Genomic DNA, 26303 nt, shown 5'->3' on the forward strand with positions numbered 1-26303 from the left:
AAAGAGTGTGCAGCCAGAATGATCTCAACTGTGGGCTGCAGAGATGCCTGCAGAGGGGCTGTGTGCTGTAGATGGGGAGCTGGAAGGTCTGGGGCTTAAGGTGGGCTGGGAGGAGTGGGCGGTGAAGGGGGGGGTGTGGAGAGTGATGCTTTGTCTGCAGGTGGTGGAGGCATTAATTCTTGGCCCCTGCCTTGCCCCAGGTGGCGTTCAAACTGCTGTACCCCAGCCAGTCCTCGAAATTCATCCCCTGCTGGGCTGTGCTCAAAGCTTGCAGGTGGCACCAGGGCACTAAGGGGTGGCTTCGGTGGGAATTTCATCCCTTCCATTATCTTCATCAGCTCCCCCCACCTTCAGCCACTACAAAAACACATACAATTTAAGAGACTAGCAAACACAGGTTCAAAACAAAGACCCTGATGTGCACCCCCATCCCCAAAATGGATTGAGAACCCTTATAAAGAAAGTCCAGCGTTGGTACTCTGGGGGTAACTGCGTCCTTCTGCAGGTTGCGTCCCCTCCCAAGGAACTCAGGGAAACCGGTCACAAAAGGGCAGCTCCCACCCAGAACTGCAGCTCAGCAAGAAAAGCCAGAGGGTGGGGAAGAGCCCAGCGGGGCGCCAGGAGACCTGCGTTCTGATCCTAACTGGGCCCCTCAGCAAGTTATTTCTTCTCTCTGGGCGTCAGTTTCCTCTTCTGTAAATGGAGACTTTCCTAGTACCTCGGTGGGGAGTGGCTTGAGCTAAGGCAGGTTGCAGGGCCGGACGCAGCAGGTGCCTCTGACGGCTGCCTGCGAAGTCCCCCACACTGTGGGCCTCGGTGCCCCCCTTGTTGACGGGAGGAATGTGGCCACCGCCCGGCAGGAGTCAAAGCGCAGGAGTCAGAGCTCGCTGAGCCCGGCCGCCGAGCGGAAGCAAACCGAACGACAGGCAGAGGCGTAAGCCAGGCAGGGGCGGGGCGGGCTTGCAGTCCCTCCCCGGGCGGTCACGTGGGCGGTCACGTGGCCACACCCGGAAGCGCGCCCGCAGGCTCCTGGCAGGCTGGCGGGTGTCTGGCTACTACGCGGTACGTGGGCGTCCCGCACTGTCCGAGGACCTCGGTAGTCGGTGGGGCTTCCTCCGGGACCCCGCGCTGCCGTCCCGGAAGTGGGGGCGTTTCCACCTCCAGCTTCACCCACCCGGCGTGGCGCCGTAGGCCCGTCGCCTAACCTCTCGGAGCCAAAGTTACTGCAGCTACGAAGTGGGGCAGTAGTCACAAGCCGGACCCTCTTCCCAGGGTATCTGTGAGGTTCGGGGGACTTGGGGGTGAAACTGCTGCATAAACTGTAAAGTACAGGGCAAACTGGAAGGCTGCCATTCGGCGGGCGCGCCCTGCAGGTCCTCACTCCTGCGTCCTGCAGCCCATCACGGGCAAGGACGAGGCTCTGAGGGAGTGGGCTGCTGGCAGGCAGGGGCGGCGGCCATAGGGGCAGTTTGCTGGGAGGATGGCGAATATGGGAGTGGGGGCGTTTCCCCAGGTTGCCCCGGCGCCATCTGGGGCTCCAGTGAGTCCTGCGTTCCCTCAGAGCAGGATAGAGAGAACAGGGAAATCAGAAAATAACACCGGTGAGGTTCTCTTTCCACCAACCTTGTGGAATAAAAGTAGAACATAACGTCCACTAAAGAGCATTTCCATTTTTCTGGGAATATGGCGTTAAGGTCAATCATGCCGGTGATGTAGTGAGTCTCATGTTGCGCAAGATGCTGAGCCCCTAACAGCCCTTTCTTGTCTCTTGTTTGTTTACAATGTTTGGTTTCCTAATTAAGCTAAAGCTTTATATTGTTCCTGCTTTTTATCATCAAAATATGAGTGATTCTGAAATCAGTTTAGTTCACCTGTTATTTGAGGAGGGGAAGCTGGGAAATAAGAATAACGGGCCCCCACCTCTGTGTAAGAAAGTTTGCTAGGGGTGTGTCTGCACTAGAACCCTGGAGGGAGGTGGAGCCAGCGGGTGAGGCTCAGAGAGGTTTAAGTGTCTTGGCAAAGACAAAACTGGAACCGGGTCTCCCCTGCCTGTTGTATTGCTTTACTGCCATTCATTGCATTACCCTAGGATACCTCCTCCCTTCCCCAGGACTGCTTTTCTGTCTCCCTGGGATGTGCTATGCTGTTTCCCAATGGTCACTCATAGCAGGCTTCCCAGGGCTGCTCAGGGTGGGTTTGCTGACCACACCATGGCTCAGAGTGACCCACGGGGAAGTGAGAGTGCTCAGAAGGAAACAGCAGGTGAGAATTAATGTTTGTGGACACCTGCTGTGGCCAAAGGACTGTGCTTGCCGGGTTCTTGTTCTCCATTGTGGGAGGGCAGGGGTGGGCAGAATGTGGGGCACTTGGACACCTCCTGGCCGAGGGGAGTATGTTCTGAGCAGAAGGCCTTAGAGCCAGAGAGAGACCTTTGACCACTCCGTCCTCCTCCAGCTTCCCACTCCTGGGAACAGGCAGCAGCTGGAACGAGAGCCTCTGCTTGCCCTCATGACCTCCCTGTTTTAAGCAGGACCTGGGATGCTATGCTGCTTTCCATGAACTGGTCACCGAGTCTGTCTACCGCAGCCCTTTCTGAATCTTTGGCTGTCTGGAAGCTCCGCTGTGCTCCTTGCTAAGGTAGATGATCCTGCCTGAGATGGAGGCAGGCAGCAGCACCCACCCTGGGGCTACTCGGGCTCTGGGAGGTGGACAGGGTGAGGTAGGCAGTAGACTGAGCTCTCGCGGGCTGTGCAGAGTCATCTCGTCTCCATCCCCTAGCCCAGCTCTGCATCCTGATGTCACCTTTGCCTGTTCTGTCCTTCCTTCCTTGCATCCAGGAGGTCATCATGGCCTACCAAGTCTCTAAGCTACACCTCTTGAATCAGCCCCTTCCTCCCCTGGCCTCCACCAAGGAGTGGACCCACATTACCCCACACCAAGACAATAGCCTCCGTAACCTTGACCCCACCCATCCATGATCCACACCCTCACCAGCCTATGGGGGCTCCCTGCTGTTCACAGCCTCCATTCTACAGCCCACTGTTCTCCAGCCCATGCACTCCCTTCCCGTCAAGCCCACCTGCCCTCGTCCAGCAACCTTTCCTTCACACTCTGTTGCTCTCCCAGTCTCTGCCTAGTGTTCAGCAATTCCATGGGAATAGGATACATTCTTTGTTTTTCACTGTGCTGGAAACACCATCAAGCTAGGTTCTCTGAGTTTAAAGTTGATAAACCAACTAGAGATTTGGGAGGAATTTGGTAAGTACCACTAAGCTGGTCACGTAGGGGATCCTGAAGAATGTTACTGAGTCTGAGACCTCGAGATGCCATGATCCTGTTGAGGAAACTGGGCATCCACCATGGAAGAGTTAGAACAGAGCTTCCTCATCATTATCGCGTCCTAGCACGTGGGCAACGTGCTCATATCTGTGTGACGTGCTGAGGTATAGGAGAAGGTTGGAAGCCCTTGACTGGAGCAAGCAGCTGGCCTGACAGCTCTGGCTTCACCAGGCATGGTCAGGCTTCCCTGAGCGCTGAGAAGATCAGTGTCTTGCTGCACCTCACAGGGCCAAGGCCCAGCATGGGAAGCTCTGGATTAAGAATCTACCAGTTGGTGAATATGAAAGCACATTGTATATAGTCAAGCATTATAATGTGTGGCACAGAGGGTGCATGTGTGGGTGCTGGGGAAGGAGGTCCGGAAGGGCAGGAGATACTGGTGGAGGTGGCTGAGGAAGCAGCAGCTAAGCAGGAGTGAGAATGAGCCGTGGCCAAGGTCACATAGCCTCTGTGTCCACCAGAGCAGGAGGAACTTGTGAATGAAACTCCTGTAATACTGAACCCGCTGCCTGTGGGCTTTGAAGCTCGTCCTCTGGAGCTATTTGCGACTTGAGGAGAAGCACATTTTTTCTGGACTTCCTGGAGGGAGGTGCACCAGCCGCCCTCCATTCCAGGCCAGGCCCTGACTGCCTGCCCGCCTTGTACAGTTGACCCCGTGTTCAGATCAAGAGCTGGGTCCTTCCTTGCCTTTGGTCCCAGTAGGCTGGTGGTGGGTCTGATGCTGTGTTAGAGAGGCCGGATAACACAGGAAAGAGCCCCAGCCTTGGCATTAGACAGGCCTGGGTTTGGATCCCACTTCTGTCACTTAAAAATAGGAGTAACTGAAGATTCCTGCTTTGTCCAGTTGCTGTGAGGGTGCCGCAGGGTAACACCAGGAAGGCCTTCGTGGTGCCTGGCACACACACTAAAGGCCAGTAGGTGTTTGCGGGATTATGATCCTGTTCATTACTCAGGCCGAGCCTATGGATGTGGGACTGGGAGGTGACCTTGACCTTGCTTCTCCCTGGCAGATGAAGTGCGTCTTGGTGGCCACAGAGGGCGCGGACGTCCTCTTCTACTGGACGGACGAGGAGTTTCAAGAGAGTCTGCGGCTGAAGTTTGGGCAGTCGGAGAATGAGGGAGAAGGGGTGAGTGCAGGATAGGAGGGACGGATGGGAGGGAACAGCACAGAACTACCAGGAGGCAGGAGAGCCTGTCCCCCCGTCCTGGCCCAACCAGAGGGATGAACAAGGCATTGTGGGTGGTCCAGCGCCCCTCACACCTGCGCACCCTTAGAGGTCAGCCCTTGATGCTCTCCAGGGCAGTGACCCACCCCCACCCTATGAAGAAATTTTCATTTCCTTCATGACTAATGATTTTGAGCATCTTCTCATGTGCTTATTTGCCATCTTTTTGTCTTCTTTAATGAAATGTCTGTTCAGATCTTGTGCCTAGTTTTCATTGGGTTGATTGTTTCTTATTATTCCTACTGAGTTTAGAGAGTTTCCTAGATATTATGGATATGTCCTTTTGTAGATCTATGTTGTGCAAATATTTTCTTTCAGTCTGTGTCTTGTCTTCGCATCTACTTCACAGTATCTTTCAAAAAGCAGAAGTTTTTAATTTTGATAACTCCATGTTATCCATTTTTTGCTTTTATGGATCACACTTTTGGTGTCATATCTAAGAAATCTTTGCCCAACCCAAGATCACAAAGAGTTTTCCCCAAATATTCTTCTGGAAGTTTTATAGTTTTAGGTTTTATATTCTGTCTAATGATCCATTTTGAATTTTGGTATGTGGTGTAAAGTATAAAGTTTATTTTTTTGCATATGGATATCCATTTTAACGCTTTAATATCACAACTCAGAGACAGTTGTCATTTTCACTTAGATAATTTCTGTTCTACATTCTAAAGGAGTAATTTATTTTGAAATTTTTTCCAGATTAACTTTGGATTAAAAACTTTTTTATCAGGGATGCAGTAGACAGTCCTTGCATTTCTGCAGCCGCACAGACTGGTTGCCTCTCAGTGCCCTTCCTGCTCTGGTGAGCCTGGTCACCAGCTGGACCAACTCCACATCAGCACGTCAGTTCACCTCGACATCACTGATACTCTTTAGGAATGATACAACATATCAGAGATCATAGACATTTAAGCCGTTTTATTTAAGCTAAGAACAGATCTGTCTGTTAGGCTCTTTTATTTTTTAGCAGTCAATATGTATAATTTTTTAAATTAAGAATTTTAAAGTATTTTAGTTCTTAAACCACTATATCAACTTGGTCAATTTAAGAGGCAAACTATTTGATAGTGTTTCTCTTCCTCTTTATTAAAAACCTCATAAAGGAACAAACTCCTGACTTTTCAGTTCCTAAATGACTAAGGTAAAGAAAAAAAGTCTTCAAAGTTTTATTTTTCAAGTATCCAACACTTTTTTATCCTGATCCTATAGATAATGTGAACTAATTGTAGAAAATTTGGGAAATAACAGAGAAATCGTTTTTAAATGACCCATAATACTACTACCCTGAGCTATTAGCTCTTCAATATATTTTCTTTGGTTCTTTATCATTTATAAATAGTTGGGATCGTACCACGCTTACGTGTTATTCCTGTTTTTTTTTTCACTTGCCATTATAGGAAAAGCATTATTCCATTTTGTTAAATATTCTCAAAAGCATAAATCTTAATGGACACATTATATTCAGTGTATGAATAAATGTAGCATCATTTATTTAACCATTTCCCCAGTACTGGACATGTATATTGCTTTTAGTTTGCTATAGCTATTGCTGTAGGGAACATTTGTGCTTGAATTTTATCCCACATCTCATTATTTCCTTAGGATAAATTCCTAAAAGTAGAATCATCGATTCAAAAGCCATTCAAAGATACTGTACCACTTTATAATCGCACCAAGTAATATAGGAGAATTCTCTTTACGTTCTAGCTACACAAAGATTATAATTTCCCCCCAACCAAAAGAATTCTTGCTACACCTATATCCCTACAGAAAAAGCTACTACTTTTAAAGTGAGTTGCTATTTACCATCTAGGTTTTTAAGTGACATTTCTATTAATATAATTGGTTCGTGATGGCTCAAGAAAATTGTCGTACATGAATAATTCTACCAACGTTTGCCTGTGTGAAGGGATATTCATTCAACGAATACTAATCGAGAATGGACTATTTACAGTGAACATAGCAACATGACCCTGCACTTGTGGGATTCAGAGTCTAAAGAAGATGAGCCAGATGACAAATAAACACCATGGGTTTATTTCACTGGGGTGTGGGATGGGCAGGCTGGGGTGGTGTGGCCTGGGGGTGGTCAGGAGAGGAGCTGCCTGAGCGGGGATCTGTCGCAGGTGACTGACAGCCTCCGCAGCAGTGGACACGGCGCTGGGCTCCTGAACGTTGAGTCTGTGGGAGGAAACGACACCCCTCGTGACGCGGACCCCCTCGTATTTTAAGTGCTGCACAGTACCCCTGGCTGCTTGCCTGTTCTTCTCAAGGCAAGGTCTTACTCAGCTCCTGGTGTACAAGTTAAAATTAGGACTCCGCTTTCTCCCTGTTTCAGCCAAGGCTCCTGAGATCAGCGTGGGGAAGGTCAGCTGTCTCTTCCTATCTTTACATTCCAGTGTTGAGATCTTGAGTTATTACCATTCCCCTGACTTTATCCCATTTTTATTCCCAGACCTTCAGCAAATTTGTCCAGTTTCTTTTTGGTTTTGTCTGTTTGTTCTGTTTCTTATTTGGAGGTCAGAGAGAATGGATCAGTGAAGAGATTATAAAAGTAAAGGCATGCTTGTTACTGAAATAGGGAAAGTACAGAAAGATGTAAAAACTGGGGGGAGAGATCATTCCTGATCCTTCTCTTCAGAAGCAATAACTTTAATAGCGTTGAATTTCTCAATGGTTTTTCAATACTTTGTTTTTTTTATCATTTGAAAATACAGAGCATTCACAACCATTTTGTTAAACATTACGTTGTATCATAGGAATTTTCCATGTCACTGAAACACTCTAATATTTTAAGTGCTATATATTCGCCCATCATTCAGATGTACTGTTGTTTATTTAACTCTTCCTGGTACTGGACATTTACATTCTTTCCAGTTGCTTCTACTATAAATTACGCTGTAGGGAACATTTTTGCGCATGTATCTCTGCCTCATCTCTGATTATTGTCCTTAGGATACATTCCCCAAAGGAAACTTAACTCCAGCAAAGAGCATGGACTTTGGTACACATACTGAACTTTCTTAGAGTTGGCCAGCTCTCTATTAAATGCCCCAAGCATTCCTCTGTGGAAATGTGGCCTAATTCCTTAACATTTCCTTCTAGAATCAGAGCCTGAGCAGCACAATTAGCTGCCTGACCCTTCCCAGCCTTCCTAACTACTCCCCAAGTGTCTCCCTGTCAGGACAGTGATGGCCTCCCAGGTGGGTCTAAAACTATGGAGCCCTTGATGGCAAGGCCTGGGTCTTGCCCATCCCTTTGTCCCAGGGTCTGGCACACTAAGCAGTATTATTCTCTGTCCCCTCTTGCAGCTTCCCGCCCTGGAAGACCAGCTCAGCACCCTTCTGGCCCCAGTCATTATCTCCTCTATGACGATGCTGGAGAAGCTCTCAGACACGTACACCTGCTTCTCGACGGAAAATGACAACTACCTGTACGTCCTTCACCTGGTGAGTGTGCGGCCCTGGGGCCCGTGTTCCTCTTCCCTCGGCTCCTTGGGCAGTCCACACGCCTCTTCCTCATCTTGAACCTCAGGCTCTTTTAGAAGGCAGAAGCTGCATCTTAACAAAATCCCCTGGGATCTGAGCCCCCCTCGCTGTCCCCAGCGATCAGGGGAGGTGAGGGGGTCCCCTGGGGCTGGCTGACATCCACTGACCACCGTGCCTGCAGTTCGGAGAATGCCTGTTCATCGCCATCAATGGAGACCACACGGAGGGCGAGGGGGACCTGCGGCAGAAGCTGTGCGTGCTCAAGTACCTTTTCGAGGTGCACTTCGGGCTGGTCACCATGGACAGCCAGCTCATCCGAAAGGAGTGAGTCCCCTGGGTGCTGTGCTGAGCCCCTCTCAAGGCCAGGCGGTGTGCGCCCAGCCTCAGTGAAGCTGCCTGTCACACTCTGCCCCTGGCCTCTTCCTGGGTCTCTCTAGCTGGCTGTTGTCGTTTGTGTGTGTGTGAGAGAGGTTGAGAAGTGAGACGATTTGCTCAGGCGCCCACCTCTTGGTTCCGTGCCCATCCCACTTGGCTCCACAGAGAGGGCAGAGCCCGACACGCCCCCTCTGTGCTGTGTGGGCTCCCGCAGGGGTTTGGTCATGTCACGTGAGCTTGCCTGGCTCTGACGGTGATGTCAGGCTGCTCCTTTGGTTGAAGCTGGGGACAGCCGGCTTTTTTATGGGTCTCCCCTGCTCTGCCCCCAGGCTGCGGCCCCCAGACCTGGAGCAGCGTGTGCAGGTGTGGGAGCACTTCCAGAGCCTGCTGTGGACCTACGGCCGCCTGCGGGAGCAGGAGCAGTGTTTCGCTGTGGAGGTGACTGCTGGGCGCGGGAGTCCTCGGGCCACAGAGAAGTCAGGTCAGAGGGGCCGGGCAGCTTTAAGACCATGTTTTGACGCCACCCTCCCCTCCATGAGTGAGGGCACAGGCAGCCCCTCAAGCCCATGCATTTCAGAGGGTTGCTCTTTCTGGCCACACGGTGGGCTGGGCACTCTGATGGGCCTCCCTATGTTAACACAGCTAGATTTTTGATAAAACGGACTTTTTTTTTTTTTTTTTTAAATTTTTTTTAAATTAATTAATTTATTTACTTTGGCTGTGTTGGGTCTTCGTTTCTGTGCAAGGGCTTTCTCTAGTTGCAGCAAGCGGGGGCCACTCTTCATCGCGGTGCGCGGGCCTCTCACTATCGCGGCCTCTCTAGTTGCGGAGCACAGGCTCCAGACGCGCAGGCGCAGTAGTTGTGGCTCACGGGCCCAGTTGCTCCGCGGCATGTGGGATCTTCCCAGACCTGGGCTCGAACCCGTGTCCCCTGCATTGGCAGGCAGATTCTCAACCACTGCGCCACCAGGGAAGCCCAAAACGGACTTTTTAATGCAGTTTTTGGGCTCTCAGTAAATTATGGAAATCTCTGAAGATAGCCCCCTCAACTCTGATCACCTCCCAAATTATACTGAGCTGAAACTAGAGTGGAAAGTAGTAAAAAATAAGCAGGACTAAAGGCAAGATTGCCTGAGTACAGATGATGGTACAACACTACAACCAGAAAACTAAGCCTTAGGCCAACAGCGACAGGAGAGCTGAGCCTACAACTCCTCCTTAAGCCCAGACCTGAGGAGTAAGGTGGTCGTCAGCAGCACCCCCTTGCTCCTTGTATAGACAAACACAGATTCTCTCTAAATCGGTGATTCTCACACTCTATGTGCATCAGAATCGTCTGGAGGACTTGTTAGATGTAGGTTTCTGGGCCTCACTTTTCTCATTCACTGTGGGGGTCAAGGGTGGGAGGCTCTACAGTGTGCATTTCTAACTAGTTCCCAGGTGATGCTGGTTTGGGAACTACATGTTGAAAGCCATTGATTTTGAGGACAGATTAAGAGCAAACAAATACGAGCTCACAGTTAACAGTTGGTTTCACAAGAGAATAAGCCACCATGAGTAGGAGTCAGGGAAGTCAATCACCAGCAGATGTAGATCCCAAGGAGCTTGATATACTAGAATTTTTAGGTACAGAACATAAAATAACCAGGAAATATTTGAAGACATAAAAGCTAGGGAGAAACCCCATATAGATGTTTTAGAAGTGAAAACATAATTGTTAAAATAAAAACCTTAAGAGATGGGTTAAATAATAGATGAGACATAGCTAGAAAGAGAATTAGTGAACTGGAAAATAGATCTGAAGGAATTCATTTTCACACCCCACTCATTCACTCTTCCAGTAGACATACAGTACCTCCCATACGCTAAGAGGTGTGCCAGGCCCTGGGAATACAGAGATGAATAAAGTCTCTGCCCTTGAGGGGAAATCAGCCATTCATATGTACTAAAAACAGTAAAGTATACTGGGTGCTGCCAGGTTGGGTTTCTCAAAATCCATGATGGCACAAAGGTTGGCATGGTCAGCTCCTTCTGAGGCATCAGCAAAAGGCTTTTTGTAGGAGGTGACCTAGTGCAGTTAAGATAAAATCCACAGTCCTTACCAAGCCTATCAGACCCTGTGTGATCCACCACTGCCTGTCTCACCCCAGCCTCATCTCATGCCTCTCTTGTCCTTACTCACCATGCACTGGCCACCCAGGACTTCTTCCCATTTCAGGGGCACTCTATGTTTAACTCTGTCCAGTGTGGTAGTCATTAGCTACATGTCTCTGTTGAATATTTGAAGTATAGTTAGTCCAAATTGAGTTATGCTATACCTGTAAAATATACACTGGATATTGATGACTTAGGACAAAAAAGGAATGTCAAATGCAAAAAAAAAAAAAAAAAAGGGTGGTACCAAAAAAAAAAAAAATGTCAAATAGGATTAATTATCCCATTAATAATGCTTTTACACTTTATGTTGAAATGATAATATTTTAGATGTATTAGGTAAAATCAATTATTAAAATTAATTTCACTTATTTCTTTTTACTTTTTAATGTAGTTACCAGAAAATTTTAAATTACATGTAGGGGTTGCCTTCGTAATCAATTAGGCAGCACTGCTCCAAACTCTGTCTCCACCTCAAGGCCTTTGCACGTGCTCTTCCCTGGGCTTGCAGCATTCGCCCCCTCCCTCCTTCTCTGACGGGGTTTCTTGTTCTCTAGATATCAGTTTAAAGGTCACCTCCTCAGGGACATTTTCTTTGAACACCCTACCCACTTAGGTCTCTGCTTTTCTTCTCTAGTCCAATACTGTATATTTCCTACACAGCAGTTGTTAGCACTTATTTTATCTCTCTCTTTGCATATTGTCTGTCTCATCCACTAGAGTCTAGTGACCACACTAAGCCCCAGAAGGGCAGGCTCTGTGCTGGTCCGAGCCTCCCTGTTCCCAAGCATCTGGCACGTGGTGTGTGCTCACTGTGGCCTGAGTGAATGTAGTGCCAGCCTGGGGCTGGAGCGGGAGGGGTGGGAGTGACGTCACTTCCTCTCCCTGCCCACATGCCCAGGCTGTGGAGCGGCTGATCCACCCTCAGCTATGTGAGCTGTGCATCGAGGTGCTGGAGCGGCACGTCGTCCAGGCCGTCAACTCCAGCCCTGGGCGGGCCGGCGAGGAGGCCCTACACGCCTTCCTGCTCGTGCACTCCAAGCTGCTGGCTTTCTACTCCAGGTGAGCCCAAGGGCCCCAGCATGGGGTGACCCGGAGGCCCTGGGTCCCCTCACCTTCACCCTTTCTTATTCCCCCTACCTGAAAAGCACCACCTCCTGGGCCAGGGAAACCTTCCAGACCCATCTCTTCCAGGAAGCCTTCTTAGATTCTTCAGTTCTTCTCCCCCTCTCAGCTCACTTCCTTCTCTGAATTATTTCTTCCTGGAACACTGTCTCAGAATCTTCATTTAGGGTTTCCTGATACGCTGTTACTCGTCCCTGGTGGTTTTCCACTGGTAATTTTTATTTTTCAACACAACCAAGTTTTATTTTTAAAATGGATGAGTTAACTAATTTTGTACATACCTTGTCTTTCTCCAGAAAGGATGAAGTCAGCTGGCACATTTGTAAGCTCCTTGAGGGCAGGGATCATGCTCCAGACTCCCTTAACTTACTTGCCCCTGTCCACTGCCACCTGTGGGCTGGGGGCAGCGGGCACATGCTGACCTGCTGCCTGTTCTCTCCGCAGCCACAGCGCCGGCTCCCTGCGCCCAGCCGACCTCCTCGCCCTCATCCTTCTGGTGCAGGACCTCTACCCCAGCAAGAGCACGGCGGAGGACAGCGACACCCAGGTCTCGGGGCAGCTCTCTGGGCAGCAGGAGGCCCTCAGGAAGGCGACTCGGGAAACCAGTCTGGAGAGTGCTGGGCAGGCTGCTGGGGAGACTGTGGTTTCCACGTCACAGTCCTGGGCGTGTGGTTGGGCATGATTTTTTTCCAGCTGCTTTCAGATGTAACGGGAATTCTAGAATGCATGTAGTTTAGTGGGTTAAAAGTGCAGATTTTTGGAGTCCCAAAAATAGTCCCAACTTTACCGCTTAGCTGTTTACTGTGCAAGTACTTACCCCATCTGAACCTCGATTCCCTTATCTGTGCAATGGGACAACGGTGGCATCTACCTCTCAGGGTTGTCATGAGGAATAAAGGAGACAGTTTACCTAGAGCCCAGCAGTGCCTGGGGTGTAGCAAACACTCTCAGTAACAGTAAGTGCTGGCAGTGGTTTGGTTGCCAATGTGTTGGACTTTCTGGAACTTCTAAAATTGGAACATCCCTGGAAAGTGAGGGCGCACACCCAGGGCTGCACAGTGGAGTGCGCGCAGGGGCTGGTGGGCCCCCCGCCCCCCCACCGCCGAGGGCTGCGCTGTGAAGTGCAGGAGGCAGAGGAGCCAGGCAGGCAGCTCTAACTAGCATCCCCGGGCCTGTTGCAGCCTTCCCCACGGAGCCCCCTCCGCAGCCAAAGCATCCCCGTGCAGCAGGCCTGGAGCTCTTGTACTACAGACCCGACCAGGAGTTCTGCAGGGACTGTATGTGCTGTGTTCCGGGGGGGGAGGGAGAGGGGTGGGCGGGGAGGGGAGGGGCGGGGGGGAGGGGAGGGGCGGGGCGGCCTCTCCCCAGAGAGCAGGGACCAGGGTCGAGCACCCTGGGAGAGCCTCTCTGAGCCCTCAGCCCAGCTGCCCCTTCTCCCTCCCAGGAGACAGACAGCCTCTCCCTCCCTGAGGAGTATTTCACACCAGCTCCTTCCCCCGGGGAGCAGAGTTCAGGTGAGACCTGGAGAGGAGGAGGGGCACGGGACAGGGAAGGGGAGGAGGCGGCAGCCCGAATCTGTCTTAGGGTTCAGTGGATCCCGACGCCCTGTAAGGGCCCAGGCACAGACACCCAAATTCCTAGAGCCCAGGACACTGTCTGCAGCAAACCCTCTGTGTACCCTCCGGGCTCCAGCCGGAATTCAAGGACTGTTAAGGCCACTCAAATGATCCCTAAAATTTTTTATGACAAGTTGATTTCATTTAAAAATTCATCTCTCATATATGTGCTCTCTGCCTTCTCTTTCTTTTTTGTAATTAATAAGTAATCAAATAAGTAATAATCATTTTATTTCTAGTACAGTGATTTAAAATATAAATATTCAGTCTATATGGTTTATAGCTTACCTGTTTTTCCAAAGTATGTGGGTAAACAATAAAAAGAAACGAAAAATGTGGGAAATATGATTAACAAAACAAAAAAGGAGCCTGGGACCCCTGAGACCATGTGCCAATTCATCCCTGCTTGTCCATTTCTCTGCGGCCAGGGTCATAACTGTCCTGGGTTCTCTAAGAAGCTCCCCACGAGCCCAAAACACGTCAGAAAGCACTGCTTTGGGGTAATGGCTGAAGTTCCATTTTCTTCTCACTGCTCCCTTCCCTCATTCCTCCTCCTGGCCCCTTTCTCTCAGTAGTTTGTTTGTTCATGCCTCAAAGCTGTAAATAATGCCTGTTCCACAGTGCACGGAACTCACTGCTTACAAATGGGTGGAGTTGCATTCATCCATTCGTAAGTCAGGTGTTTGAAGCACGGACACATGCTTCCCCAGAGAAACATGATTATAAATGATAGTTATTTGTAATGAAATATACGAGAGAGCGCTATTACAAGCCTACAATATTTCAAATATGCGGTCGGTTCAGCTGGTTTTTGTGAGCTGACCTAGGAAAGGAAATCTAGTTCAGTTCCCAGCACATAGTAGATACTCAGTTAAAGTTTGCTGATTGACTAAACAAATGGGGAACTGTAGACAGTGTGTGCTGCCTCCCAGTGAAGAGGCACTGTTATAGCCAGGGAGGGGCCTGAAGGGTTAGAGAGGGCAGAAACAAGGAGGGGATTGGGGACCGAGGAGGGGGTTCAGGGACACCCCCCCACCACTGCCAGGTACACGTGCAGGAGCTCCCCCCGCAGCCCACTGGGGCGGCAGGGAGCCTCTCTTCCCCGGCCCAGGCTGCTCTAGCTCTGGTACCTCCAAGCTAGCCCTGCACTCGCCAGCTTGGGATAGGATGAGAAGGGGAAGTCTCTCCAGCTCACACTAACGTGCTGTGAGCTGCTGATGGCATGGGGCCATCTCTGCTCCATCCTCCCCTGCTGGCAGGCTGTTGGGCCAGTACTTACATTTTGCCATTATTTATGTTGTTATGTTATTACCTATGGCCTGCAGGTAGCACAGTCTGGCTGGATGGGGGTACCCCTCCCACTGATGCTCCCCATGTCCAGGTGAGTCTCTCCTGGGGGGCTCGGGGGGTGGGGGGAGTTGGCCGGGGCACCAGCTGATCTGAGATGCTGCAGTGAGCACTGGGGACTCGGAGGGCTTCTCCTGGGGTGACTCTCCAGCCACGCTGGCCTTCCTCGTGCCCTCTCGCGGCTGGCCGGCCAGTGCAGGGGCGGGGGGAGTGGTGGATGAGGGTGACCGCCTCCCTCTTCCTCCTCCCCCTCCCCCAGACACCTGGCCTCCACTCCTGAGAAATCCCCACCCTCACTGTTCTTGGGAGTGAAAGTCCAACTTAATTGTTAATGTTTTCTAAAATGAGAAAGTAAATATGTTCATTGTAGAAAAATTGGGAAACACAAAAGTAAAATATGGAAAAGGAAAAAACTCACTTTCAAATCCCAGCCCCAGATGTTAGCTACTATTAAGCTTTCGGAGTGTTTCCTTCTAGTCTTTCCTGTGACTTTATACGTGCATTGACACATACACACACGACATATGTACTTTTTCTTTTACCAAATTTGAATCCTGATGTACGTCATTATTCTTTTTTTTTCTTTTTTTGAGCATTTTCCCATTAACTAGGCAGTCCTCGGCCGTGTGGTGTTTAACAAGACTGTTCAGAGTGCATTGCATGCGTATGTTATTATTTATTTAGCAAATTCCTGGAACAACCAGTGTGTTGTATGGAGTCTCCTGCCGTTATCGTAAGACTGCAGTGACTTCCTTATAGAGAAGTTTCTGCGGCATCCCTACTGATTTCCTTAATTCTCTGCTTTTGCCCGTAAAGACTTTCTAACTCAGAGCCCTCGTAAGGCTGGAGTCTTGCTTGTTTAGCCCTGTTACGCCTCACTTGTCCCCCTGGAATGACTGTCAGGATGGCCTGAAGGTGGTGAAATGACAGGTGTTAATCAGCTTTAAATGCTTCGTGTACATAAAGCTGTAGAGGAGCCTCCTCCCCTTCATGCCACCCCACCCCGGCTGCTTTTCCCACCTTTCCTGTCCCTTCTTACCACCCGCCACCCCTGTGTGGCATCCAGTCCTGACTCCCGGCAGAAGGGCCCCGAAGATGTTGAGAGAGAGAGGGGCAGCAGGACGGGAGCTGCCAGGGCAACCGCAGCAGAGCGCAGGGATTTAGGAACTGGGATTTCTTGGGGCTAGAAAAGTTTATGCCTCGTGGTTCGCAGGGAGGATGGCAAGTGGGCAGCCGTGGGTGGACCCGACGTGGGGAGGAGGCCAGACGGCTGCCCACCCCTTCCCGCTGACAGCTCCTCTTCCTCCGCAGATGGCTGAGGACACCCTCCAGACGCTGGTCCCTCGCTCCCCAGGACCCTCCAGCCCCAGAAGGATTTTCCTGGATGCCACCGTGAAAGAGAGCTACTGCCCCATGGTGCCCCACACCATGTACTGCCTGCCCCTGTGGCCAGGCATCAACATGGTGCTCCTGACCAAGGTGCGAGCACTCCCGCCTGCCCTGGCAACGCCCTAGCCTAGATGCCCACCCCACAGCTGCCCCTGTCTGCCCTGCCCTGCTCTTCTTCCCTTAGAGCCCCAGTACGGCCCTGGCCCTGGCCCTGTACCAGCTGCTGGATGGGTTTTCTCTACTGGAGAAGAAGCTGAAGGAGGGGCAGGAGGCCGGGAGTGCCCTGCGGTCCCACCCCCTCATGGGGGACCTACGCCAGAGGATGGACAAGTTTGTCAAGAATCGAGGTGGGCAAGAGCTTCAGGTGAGACGCAAGCCCTGGGCACCCCACCTTAGGGAGAGGGGGCAGGGCCCATTCTGTCCACACCAGGTGAGGCGCCCAGGCTCTGGGCCCTGCCACACCCCACCATGGGCTTGTGGTCCTTGTTTCCCCCGTTAGGAAACAGGAACAGAAACTTACAGCAGTGGCACTTGACATTTCCAAAACGTTCTTGTGTGACGAGTTATAGCTCCCATTTTTCAGACGGGGAAACCTGGGCTCAGATAGATGGTGATTTGGCCAAAGTTACTGGACTGGTGAGCGGTGGAACCAGAGCCCAACTCGAGGGCTCAGTGACGGCCAGCAGTCTGCCCGCCACACCCCTCACCACCTGGCTGGTCTCAGACGTGCCGGACACAGGGAGGCCGCTGCACCCGCAGGGGGCATAGAACCCAGGTTGGGAGATGAGGCCAAGACCCTGGGACAGTGCGCGAGCAGAGCAGGAAACGGGGCACAGCCCAGGCCGGAGCCTGGCGGGGAGCTCTCAAGGGTAGAACACTGGGCTGAGATCTGAGGCCACTCGTGTAGCTGGCAGGGCTCGAGGAACTGAGGTTTGTTGTGCACGGAGTTTGCACTGGTCTAAAAACGAGCAGAGGGATTAGAAGAGGCAGAGCAGCCAGCTGAAGCCCAGACGCAAACTACCCGTCAGTCCGCAGCGCTCAGCATCTCTCCGTGCCCAGCGCACTCCAGTGAGCACGTGTTAGGATGCAAAGCTCCCCTGAGGGGGGCGCACCCCAGTTCTTGCCTGCGTCCGCCCCTCCCTTGAGGCACCTGCCTGTCACTCTGACAGCATTGGTTTATGGTGTCTGCCAGCGAGGCAGTGAGCCCGGTACTTGGCACACAGAAACTGCTCTTTAAATAAATGCCTGCTGAATGAGTAGACTGGTGTACAGCGGGGTGCAGGGTGCTGGGGGACCTGCCAGAGACCTAGTTTGGCTGTGGATGGCAGGTGTGTGCTGGGCCTAAATAAGCCATGGAGGCAGGGGGCCTTTTGGAGCCTTTCAGAGCCCAATGTAGGGTGTCCCCTGGACCTCGCTGTGGGAATGTTGTCAGGAAGCTGCCTGTCACCTGTCCTCCTTACAGAGCACCTGGCTGGAGTTCAAGACCAAGGCCTTCTCCAGAAGTGAGCCCGGATCATCCTGGGAGTGAGTGGTGGGCTCTGAGGTCAAGGAGGGGGGAGTCGTTTGGACAGAGGAGCAAGTTTCCTCCAGGCCCAGAGGGAGAGGTTGCTCAGGAAGGCGCTTCTGAGGGCAGAGGGGGTCCTGGGAGGGCGGGTCCAGCCCACGGATGCCGAGGGGAGGCTGGGAGCAGAGAGGACAGAGGTTGAGGAGCAGGGCCTGAGGACCCGACACGACCAGCAGAGGCCCGGCTTCAGCACGGACTCACTGTGTGACCTCGGGCGAGTCACTGCCCCTCGTTTCTCCATGAAATAAACCATGAGTTTGGATGAGATTCTAAGTGCTCAGAGCACACGTTGGGGGGAAACTGGGGAGCTGCCTCCTGGCTCCGTGAGGGCTGGGGTGTGGGGCGCCAGCTGTGCTGTACGTCAGTCCAGCAGGAGAGTGATCACAGGGGATGGGCTACCGTCCTGGGCGTGCCCTCCTAGGGCCCTTCCGGCTGTGACATCTCCCCTCTCTGTGCCCAGGCTGCTCCAGGCATGCGGGAGGGTGAAGAGGCAGCTTTGCGCCATCTACCGGCTCAGCTTCCTGACCACGGCTCCGGGCCGGGGAGGCCCCTACCTGCCCCAGCACCTGCAGGACCAGGTCCAGACGCTCATGCAGTAAGTGTGGGTGTGGCCCCTCGGTGGCCAGGGCAGGAGCTGGGGCGCACCTGGCCCCAGCCCTGTTCCCCCTGCTTCCTCGGCAGAGAAAAGCTGGCAGACTGGAAGGACTTCCTGTTGGTGAAGAGCCGGAGGAATGTCACCATGGTGTCATATCCTGGTGCCTGGCCCTGAGCAGGCCCAGGAAGGCCCTTCGGGACTACCTGCCTCCTCCACCCACTCACTTGAAGGACTGCGGCTTTGGGGAAAAAGAGCAGATATTTCACCACCTCAGCTTCCTTTTTGTGAAGAAAAATGATAGGAGGTAGTGTCCCAGGAGCCTTGTCTGTAGGGATGCTCCACAGCTGGAATTTCAGAAGTTCCTGCTCTCCCACGGTTACTTCTGAGAGCCGTGGGGATCGTTTATGTCGGCGTTGTCCAGCCAGCTAAGGGGCGGTGGGTCTCCCACGAGCGGCAGGGGCCTGGGGTTGGGTAGGTTTGAGGGGCCACATCCTCCTTCTTAGAGGTCACAGTACACAGTGGCATGTGAAGGATCTGAGAAGGCCTGCAGTAAATGTGTTTATTTGTCCCCATTTAAAAAGCCACCTCCAAGACTTACCCTTTTATTACAGAACTAATTTTACCAAATACTGATTTTCCCTGGAACTTTATATGAAACAGCTTTTTCTGTATTAAAATCTCTAAAGGGTGTGGCCTCCTGTCTCCGGAGACTTCGGTCTTCAGTGCGCAGGTGAGAAGGCCTTGCTAGCCTCCAGCCACTGCCCTTCCTCTCAGATGGGAACCTTCCAGCCTCTGGAGATGAAGCGTAGAGGTGAACAGGATCACGGCGAGACGTGTGGGTGGGCGGCCAGCTATCCCCACTCTTTAGCTCTATAGCTCTGCTCTCATACCAGCCGCAGTGTGTGGATCATTTAAACTCATCCCGCATGAAAATGGTAAAACATGAACATACCGTGTTCCTGTTGGGACCAGAACTCCCTGCATTAAATGTGCCAGAGCCAAGGATCCGTTGTACTTGCATCTTAGACCTTCTCAGCATTGGGGGTTCGACAGTAAAGAGAGACCTGAGAAAGAGGGGGATCCTGGGGGCGGGGGGCGGGCCTCGCTGGAAGCCTAGGTCGAGGACAGAGGAGCTCCTTCCCTGGTTCTGGCTTAACGAACACCTTAACTCAGACCCTCACCTACCTGGAAGACTTCCCAGGCCTGGTGCATTTCATCTACGTGGACCGCACCACCGGCCAAATGGTGGCCCCTTCCCTCAGCAGCACTGAAAGGATGTCATCGGAGCTGGGCAGGGGGCCCCTGGCCACCTTCGTCAGAACCAAGGTAACCTGGCCTGGCCCGGGCCCTCGCGCATCAGACGGGGCGTGCTGACCCCTGCCCAGAGGACTAGCCCCGCCCTCGGGCTCCCGGGGGGCTCTGAGCACCCCCGCCAGAACCCTTTACGGCACTCCTCCTGGTGTCTGCACCCAGCTCTTTAGGCTCCTAAGGATAGTGCCCACCTTCGCCGCCCCAGGATGCCGGTCGGCACTCAGGGCCGCCTTCCCGAGTGTGTCAGTGTGCCTGGAGCAGCGGAGTCTGGGCAGCGAGTTCAGGGGAGGAAATGGCCAGGGCCTAACTCAGTGCCTGGCATAAATAAGTGCCTGATAAGTGTTGGCTGAGTTCACTAAAACAGAAAGAAGACACACGGGTTAATCAGCTTGAGTATCAGAATGTAAAACTAGGTGGTTTCTACGAAGAAAACAGTCTCCAGGGGTCCTCTTCTTTGATTCATCTTCATAGCAAACTAGTATTTTTGGTGGGGAGAACGGAGGACCTCTGCTACTTTCTAAAAAACTATACATTTTTATATACATTGTGTATCCAAATAAGGTGTATCATAATGGTTAAAACAAGATCCTGACAAAAGGCCCGTTGGAGACCCAGCTCTGCCCCTCACTAGCTGTGTGGCCTGGGGTATTACGAAGTCTAAGTTTCAGTTTTCTCATCTGTAAAAGAGGATAGTAACACTAGTGACATCATAGAATTGCTGCAGAGATTACAGATGTATGAGGTGATGCATGTAAAATACTCAACACAGCATGTGGCACAGAATGTAGCTGGAGGTGGTTGAGCATTTCCTGGTACCACCCATACCGGCATCTTCATCTCTTCTGGAGATAATTGGGGTTATCTTGGTACATTTCTTTTCATTGTTTTTCTGTGCAGTTTGTTATGGTTGAGATCATTCTGTATAAGCAGTGTGTTTACCACATTTTCACTTCACTTTATATCTGGTGCATTTCCTCATGTCATTAATTCTTTATCAACGTGATTATCATCAGCTCCACAATAGTCCATCATGTGAACGTAACATCATGTACTTAGCCGTTTCTCCAGTGTTGAACATTTAGATTGTTCCCAGGCTCTTGCGGTTGTAAATAATTCTGCAGCACATACCTCTGGGCATACATCCTTGTCCTCATCTCTGATTATTTTCTCAATATGGAATCCCAGAAATGGAATTACAAAGTCAAACGGAAGGAATGTTTTTAAGGTTATTGATACATGTTGTTGAATTGCTTTCCTGAAAAACAGAGCAAACCCATGTATTTGTTTGCAGATTTCATTAGACATTGCATTGTGGTCAGGTTTGAAGTAGCTCCTGTATGCCTGCCGCTAAGCTTTTTCTAAGCTCTTTGGTGAGAGCGCAGCAGGCCTTTCCAGGCCCTGGGAGGTGGGGGAGCAGAGCCTCCCCTGCTGCCAGCTTCCCTAGGGCAGTTCACAGGCAGCGTCAGAAGTCCTTGAATTAGGCAGGAGAATATCGCAGAGGGGATCTGAGGCGCGTTGTCCCTCGGTCACTGTGTTCCCATCGGTGCCCTTGGTGAGCGCTCGTTCAGACTTCGCCCCGGAACAGAGGACGTTCCTGGACCAGGGCACTCTGTGCGTTCGAACACTTTTCCAGCAACTTTCTGGCATAGAGCCTGTGCCAGAGATCCTCAGTCCTGAGGGGCCCAGGTGAGTGGCTGGCCCTCGACAGCAGGAGGGTTCCAGGTGGCCACCCCCTCATCTTCGCTTAGGTCCCTGGCTCTGTTCTGGCCTGAAAGATGAATCTACTCTTTATGGCTTGTGTGTATAGTCAAGGTACCTAAAGTGTTTATACGTATATTTTGTCGTCGCAGTAACTGGAGGGGTGGGTAGTCCATCCATGCATCCATCCCTCATCCATGTATTATTAAGCTCCTGCTTTGAGCCAAGGCTGGGCCCGGACACTAAGGAAGAAGATGAGCAGGAGAGGCCCCTGGCCTTCCAGGAGCTCCTCCTCTGAGTGCTTTTCTCCCCTTGGGATTTGAGAGCCTGAGCCCAGCCCCTGCCGTGGGGAGAGGGCCGCCCCGCAGGCTGCAGAGATGAGCCCTCTCTCCTCTCCCCAGGTCTGGTCTCTGATCCAGCTGGCGCGCAGATACCTGCAGAAGGGCTACACCACGCTGCTGTCCCGCGAGGGGGACTTCTACTGCTCCTACTTCCTGTGGTTCAAGAACGAGATGGTGGGTGTGGCCAGCCCGGGGCAGGGCAGTCCTGAAATGCTTTCTTTCCCTGTGACTCTTGGATCCCTTTCTTCTGGATTCTGTTCAGTCTGTGTCTCCAGCTCTCCTTGTCCCTGGTGGAGCTGACAGCTAAGCCCAGCTGGTTGGCACCCAGAACTCAGGTCCCATTTGCGCTCAGGCCCCTCCACCCCAGTCTCTGAAAAAACTCATGCCACTGATCAAGGCAGCATCCCGGTGCCATGTGAACAGACGTGCGCCCCGCGTGAGCCAGGCCGCTCAGCCCGCGCTTCCTCAGTGGTGCTTCAGTGTCATCAGCTGCACTTACAGAGCCCGGCTCCCAGTTCCCATTGTAGAGGCTGATAAACCGAAGCTCAGAGCAGTTAACCAACCTGCCCAGGGCAAAGCTAGCAGGAAGGCTCAGATCTCTTGCGTCCGGCCGTGTTGGCCAAACCTCACTGTTGCTGCAGTATGAGCGCAGGTCACGGGAGTTTATTATCTATGTCCTCCCACCCCCTCTCGCTGTTGCTCTGTCTCACTGTCTCGCTCTGTGTCTCCCCTCTTTCCTCTGCTTTCGTTTCCTTTTTCTTTTTGTTTCCTCCTCACTGGTCACCCTTGGCCATCATTCCAGCTCTCTGAGGGCCATTGCTTCTCCGTCCCACATTCCCTTGGACCGCTGTCCTGTCCTCTCCCCTGCTCGCGCCCTGCCCTCTCTCTGCCCCTTCCTGGACGGCGCAGTGCAGCCGTCGGGGTCTCTCACTGTGTTCTCACGGCCTCACATCCACACAGCCCGTGTGATGGTCGGGGCAGGTGTCACTGACCCCATTTTGCAGATGGAGACACTGACGCCCTGAGATCAGACACCATGGCCAGGGCCACCGAGGTCCTAGGTGATGATGTCAGAACCCAGGCTCGGCTCTCCTGACCTGCAGGCTCCCATCTTTGCCCTGTGCCCGCCTCAGAAGTGCCCAGGATGTGAGCGTGACCATCACCTTAGCTTCTAGGGAGGGACAGGGCTCCGTGAGTGTGTGGTTAGCCCCACAGGGCAGTAGGCTGTGGTGCGGGGAGACCCAGGTGTGAAGTCTGGCTGCACCTGGGCCGCCACCAAGTCCTCCTCCTCCCCCGCGGGGCAGGCCCGCGAGCCCGGTGAGCACAGTGCCGCAGGAGCCCCGTGAGGGCGCCTGGCACACAGTGGGAGCCCAACAGAGCTTGAGTCCCTTCCCTGCCGTGTCCTACCCTGGGAATACCCGTTGCTTTCAGGGAGAGACTTGGCCTTTGGTAACGCTTTGTTCTTCATGACACGTCCCTGGGTCGTCCTCCCTCACGTGTGCCTGTCGCTGACCCAGGTCCAGTGGTTGATGGGAATGAGCGCTACCAGGTGCCGGGCACGACGCTCGGAACTTTATATCCATGTCTAATGTTCTTTGGGAGTTTATTCTTCTTCCCGCTTCACAGGTGAGAAGACAAGGTAAGACGAGGCCAGTGCATTTTCCCAGCACCACGCACACGCCAAGCAGGGCTGAGCCCGGCCTCAGACTGAGTGTGTCTGACTCAAGCCCACGCTCTTCCCCCCACACCCACCGCCTCCCCACTCAAGACGCCCTGCCTCCTTCCCCAGGGGTACAAACTCCAGATCATCGAGGTGCCTGTCCTGTCCGATGACTCGGCTCCCGTCGGCATGCTGGGAGGAGACTACTACAGGTGACGCCGATCCAGAGGGCCCTGGGCGCAGAGGGGAACAGATGATGGGCGATCAGTGCCAGTCCCCACAGAGGGTGCAGCCCGTCCTTCAGGAACGTCCCCCTGAGCCTGTGCCGCCTTGTTAGAAGCTCCTCACAGCCAGGCATTCAGTGAGAGGAAGAGAGTGGGGCGCTCGTTGGGGTTCTTGCCCTTCTTCCTGCTGGCACATCAAGGCAGCATTTGCAGGCATCTCTTCTGGGCTCCTGAAGACCTTCCCTGCCGGCTCTGTGTGCCCCATAGATGGGGCCCTGCCATCTAGTGGACCCCATTCCAGGATCAGGAACCCAGAGGGTTGGGCCGTGGCGGCCTGGGGCTGAGCCTTGTAAGGTTGGGTCAGCGAGGGGCAGGGAAGGCCTCTCTGGCCTGGTGCCGGGGCCTGGTGAGGTGACCTTATACCTGTGCAGTGCCGGGAAGGCCCCTGGGTTGGCTCCCTCCTGAATCCTGTCCTCCTTCCCCCTCCTTCCCCCAGGAAGCTCCTGCGCTACTACAGCAAGAGCCACCCGGCTGAGGCTGTCAGGTGCCATGAGTTGCTGACCCTCCACCTGTCGGTCATCCCCACGGACGTGCTGGTGCAGCAGGCCGGCGAGCTGGCCCGGCGCCTGGGCGAGGCCTCCCGTGTCCCCCTGCTCTAGGCCAGGGTGGGCTGCCCCCGTGCATCTGCCCGTGCACCCAGTTCTCCAGGCCCACCTGGCTTGCAGACATCCCCATGGTGAGAGCCTCCTGCTGTGCACAGCAGCCTCCTGAGGATGGCACAGTCCCCAGGGCGGCCCCAGAGCTTCTTAAAGAAACTCCACTTAGACCGGCCTCCATTCCGGGTAACGAGCAAACCCCCAAATCCTTCCCTCTGAAGGGAGAGGAGGGCCAGAGGGTTTCTTTCGTCTCTTTAGAACAGCAGTGGCTGTGAGCTTAGACCCGGGGCAGCCCCTCTTTCGGAGCTGCCTCTCGGTTTACCCCTAGGAGACAGAGGAAGTCCCCACTGCCTGTGGGTGTCTGCTGTTCTCAGAATAGAGAATGCTTCCCAGGAAGCCGTTCCCCTCCCCAGGTGAAAGGGGCTCTCCTGGCCGGGTTGAACTCCAGCTCTGCCACGCCCCCTCTGCGGCTCTGGGCAGGTTTCCCCACCTCTCAGCCTGTCTCCCCACATTCAGCGAGGCGGCACCCGTCTCTCAGGGTGGTCGTGGGGCTGCCGGCTGTGCGGCAGTCACTCAATAAATGCTGGTTATGGTTATCGTGACTGTTCAAGCCCCTGGCCCTTCTCGGTGCCCTCTTTGTGCCCTTCTTGGTTCTTGACTCTTGCTCCAGCCTCGCCCCAGAGATTCGTGTCACTCGGTCCAGTGGATCCCAGGCTTTAAGGTTTTTCAAAGCTTCTCTGGGGGTCCTGGTGTGCCCTGGATTGAGAGCACTGCCCCAGGGGTACAGCCCTTCCTCTAGCCTGAAAGTCCCCCCCAAACGGACACAAGGACAAGAGGCCGTCAGAGCCAGGGACTTGGGAGCGTCCACCGCTCTGGGGCCGAGAGGCCACAGCTGGGACAGAGGGAAGTGAGGAGGCAGAGGCACAGGGCGCAGCGAGGCGGTGGGTGCGCGTGTGACGCCAGACAGCGGCCGGGCCTTCCGTGCCTTCAGTCTCGAGCTGAAATTCATGAGAGCACACTGATCTTTCCTGTTGAGTGAACAGCTTGCCGGGACGGAGGTACCGAAGGAGCTAGAACAACACCGCGGGCTAAAGTCCGCAGAAGGTGGTGGTGAGGGACAGAGTCACGAGGTGACTGGGACTGCCTTGCTCCTTAATATCATGACTTTCTGGACAGGAATTATGACATGATCGTGGAAAGTACGGAGGAGCAGAAGGGGAAGACTAAGTGTACAAGCCCACTGCTGTTTAGGATCCTCACTCCTGTCACCTAATGTTTTCCCTTCGCTTTTAGCAGCTGCATGATGTGACATGTCTAGTTTAACCAGTCCCCCTCGTTTTTCAATATTATAAATAACACTGGAGGGAAGATGCTGACTCAGATTTTAGCAGAGACACACACGGTGTAAACTTTACGTGGCGTGTGGAGGGGTGTCTGAGTCGAGAGTAGAAGTGTCCCCAGAAGTCCCTCTTACCTAGAAGCAACATACTCTCCTAATTTTGAGATGTACTTCTAATAATGGGTTTCTAGATGTCAGAGCAGTACAGAAACTCCCAACCCCTAGGGTGCTTTTTCCTATAAGAGGAATGTCCTAACCAATGGGCAGGGAGCAAAAGGGGCTCCTAATTCAGGACAGGCCAAAGGATAGTAAGCACTAAACCAAAGATATTTACAGGTGAGGTCTTTAATCCTTGAGGATTCTTGGAAAATGGGAAAGGTACCAAAACACAGAAGAGAAATGGTCAGGCCTTCAAAAGAAACAGGCGAACCCCCAAAATCACGAGGACTGAACTGGCCCCCAGACCTTTCCAGCTGTGCGCCAGCCTGTGAAGTGGATGGCGTTTAAGCATTTGGGCAAGGACGTGTGGCTCTCTGGGGGCCCTAGGGGCAGATGCCCCCCCCCCCCACCGCAGTGTTGCTGAGGCCCCGGTGTCGACAGTGCTGAGGGCCCGCCCCAGAGGCCTTCAGGCAGCGGGTCCCTGAGCCTGCTGTGGACATAGAGCAATTACCCCCCTACAAGCTGGAGGGACGGGAAGCTGGAGCAGAGTCTGACCCAAGTTCCTCTCCTTACTTGGATTCCCACCCGCAGCTCATCCCGGACCTTTAATTCCTTAACCAGAAGCAGGACAGCACAGGGGAGGAGACAGGCCTTTGGAACACTCATTTGCACGCACACACACACACACGCACGTTCT

At 52.9% G+C, this 26303-nt stretch overlaps 1 protein-coding gene across 3 annotated transcripts; it reads left to right on the forward strand.

The window, feature by feature from the left end:
• Positions 1 to 974: 974 nt before the first annotated feature.
• HPS1 (HPS1 biogenesis of lysosomal organelles complex 3 subunit 1) lies at positions 975 to 24704 on the forward strand. 3 transcript variants are annotated; one of them, XM_059899549.1, is made up of 20 exons: positions 975 to 1062; positions 2531 to 2637; positions 4350 to 4466; positions 7877 to 8014; positions 8235 to 8377; positions 8758 to 8866; positions 11484 to 11644; positions 12152 to 12254; positions 12889 to 12984; positions 13152 to 13221; positions 14649 to 14704; positions 15982 to 16149; positions 16244 to 16423; positions 17522 to 17583; positions 18084 to 18218; positions 18305 to 18369; positions 19399 to 19544; positions 21629 to 21742; positions 23358 to 23440; positions 23949 to 24704. In XM_059899549.1, exons 3-20 carry the CDS (start codon positions 4350 to 4352, stop codon positions 24109 to 24111), a joined length of 2109 nt encoding a protein of 702 aa, XP_059755532.1. In that variant the 5' UTR covers positions 975 to 1062; positions 2531 to 2637; the 3' UTR covers positions 24112 to 24704. The 3 variants fall into 3 exon arrangements, with proteins under 3 accessions (XP_059755532.1, XP_059755531.1, XP_059755530.1); XM_059899548.1 differs by having other exon boundaries at positions 998 to 1284; XM_059899547.1 differs by having other exon boundaries at positions 998 to 1273.
• The last annotated feature ends 1599 nt before the right edge of the window (positions 24705 to 26303 follow it).

This window comes from Balaenoptera ricei, chromosome 16 (genome assembly GCF_028023285.1).
Source record: "Balaenoptera ricei isolate mBalRic1 chromosome 16, mBalRic1.hap2, whole genome shotgun sequence".
In the NCBI taxonomy this organism is placed as follows: domain Eukaryota; kingdom Metazoa; phylum Chordata; class Mammalia; order Artiodactyla; family Balaenopteridae; genus Balaenoptera; species Balaenoptera ricei.

Excerpts from the sequence above, each read along its gene's own strand:
- HPS1 (XM_059899549.1), top strand. The coding sequence starts at position 4,350 with ATGAAGTGCGTCTTGGTGGCCACAGAGGGCGCGGACGTCCTCTTCTAC. Across the intron at positions 18,370-19,398 it reads GAGGAATGTCACCATGGTGT|CCTACCTGGAAGACTTCCCA; the intron begins CATATCCTGGTG and ends CTCAGACCCTCA. Across the intron at positions 21,743-23,357 it reads TGTGGTTCAAGAACGAGATG|GGGTACAAACTCCAGATCAT; the intron begins GTGGGTGTGGCC and ends CTCCTTCCCCAG.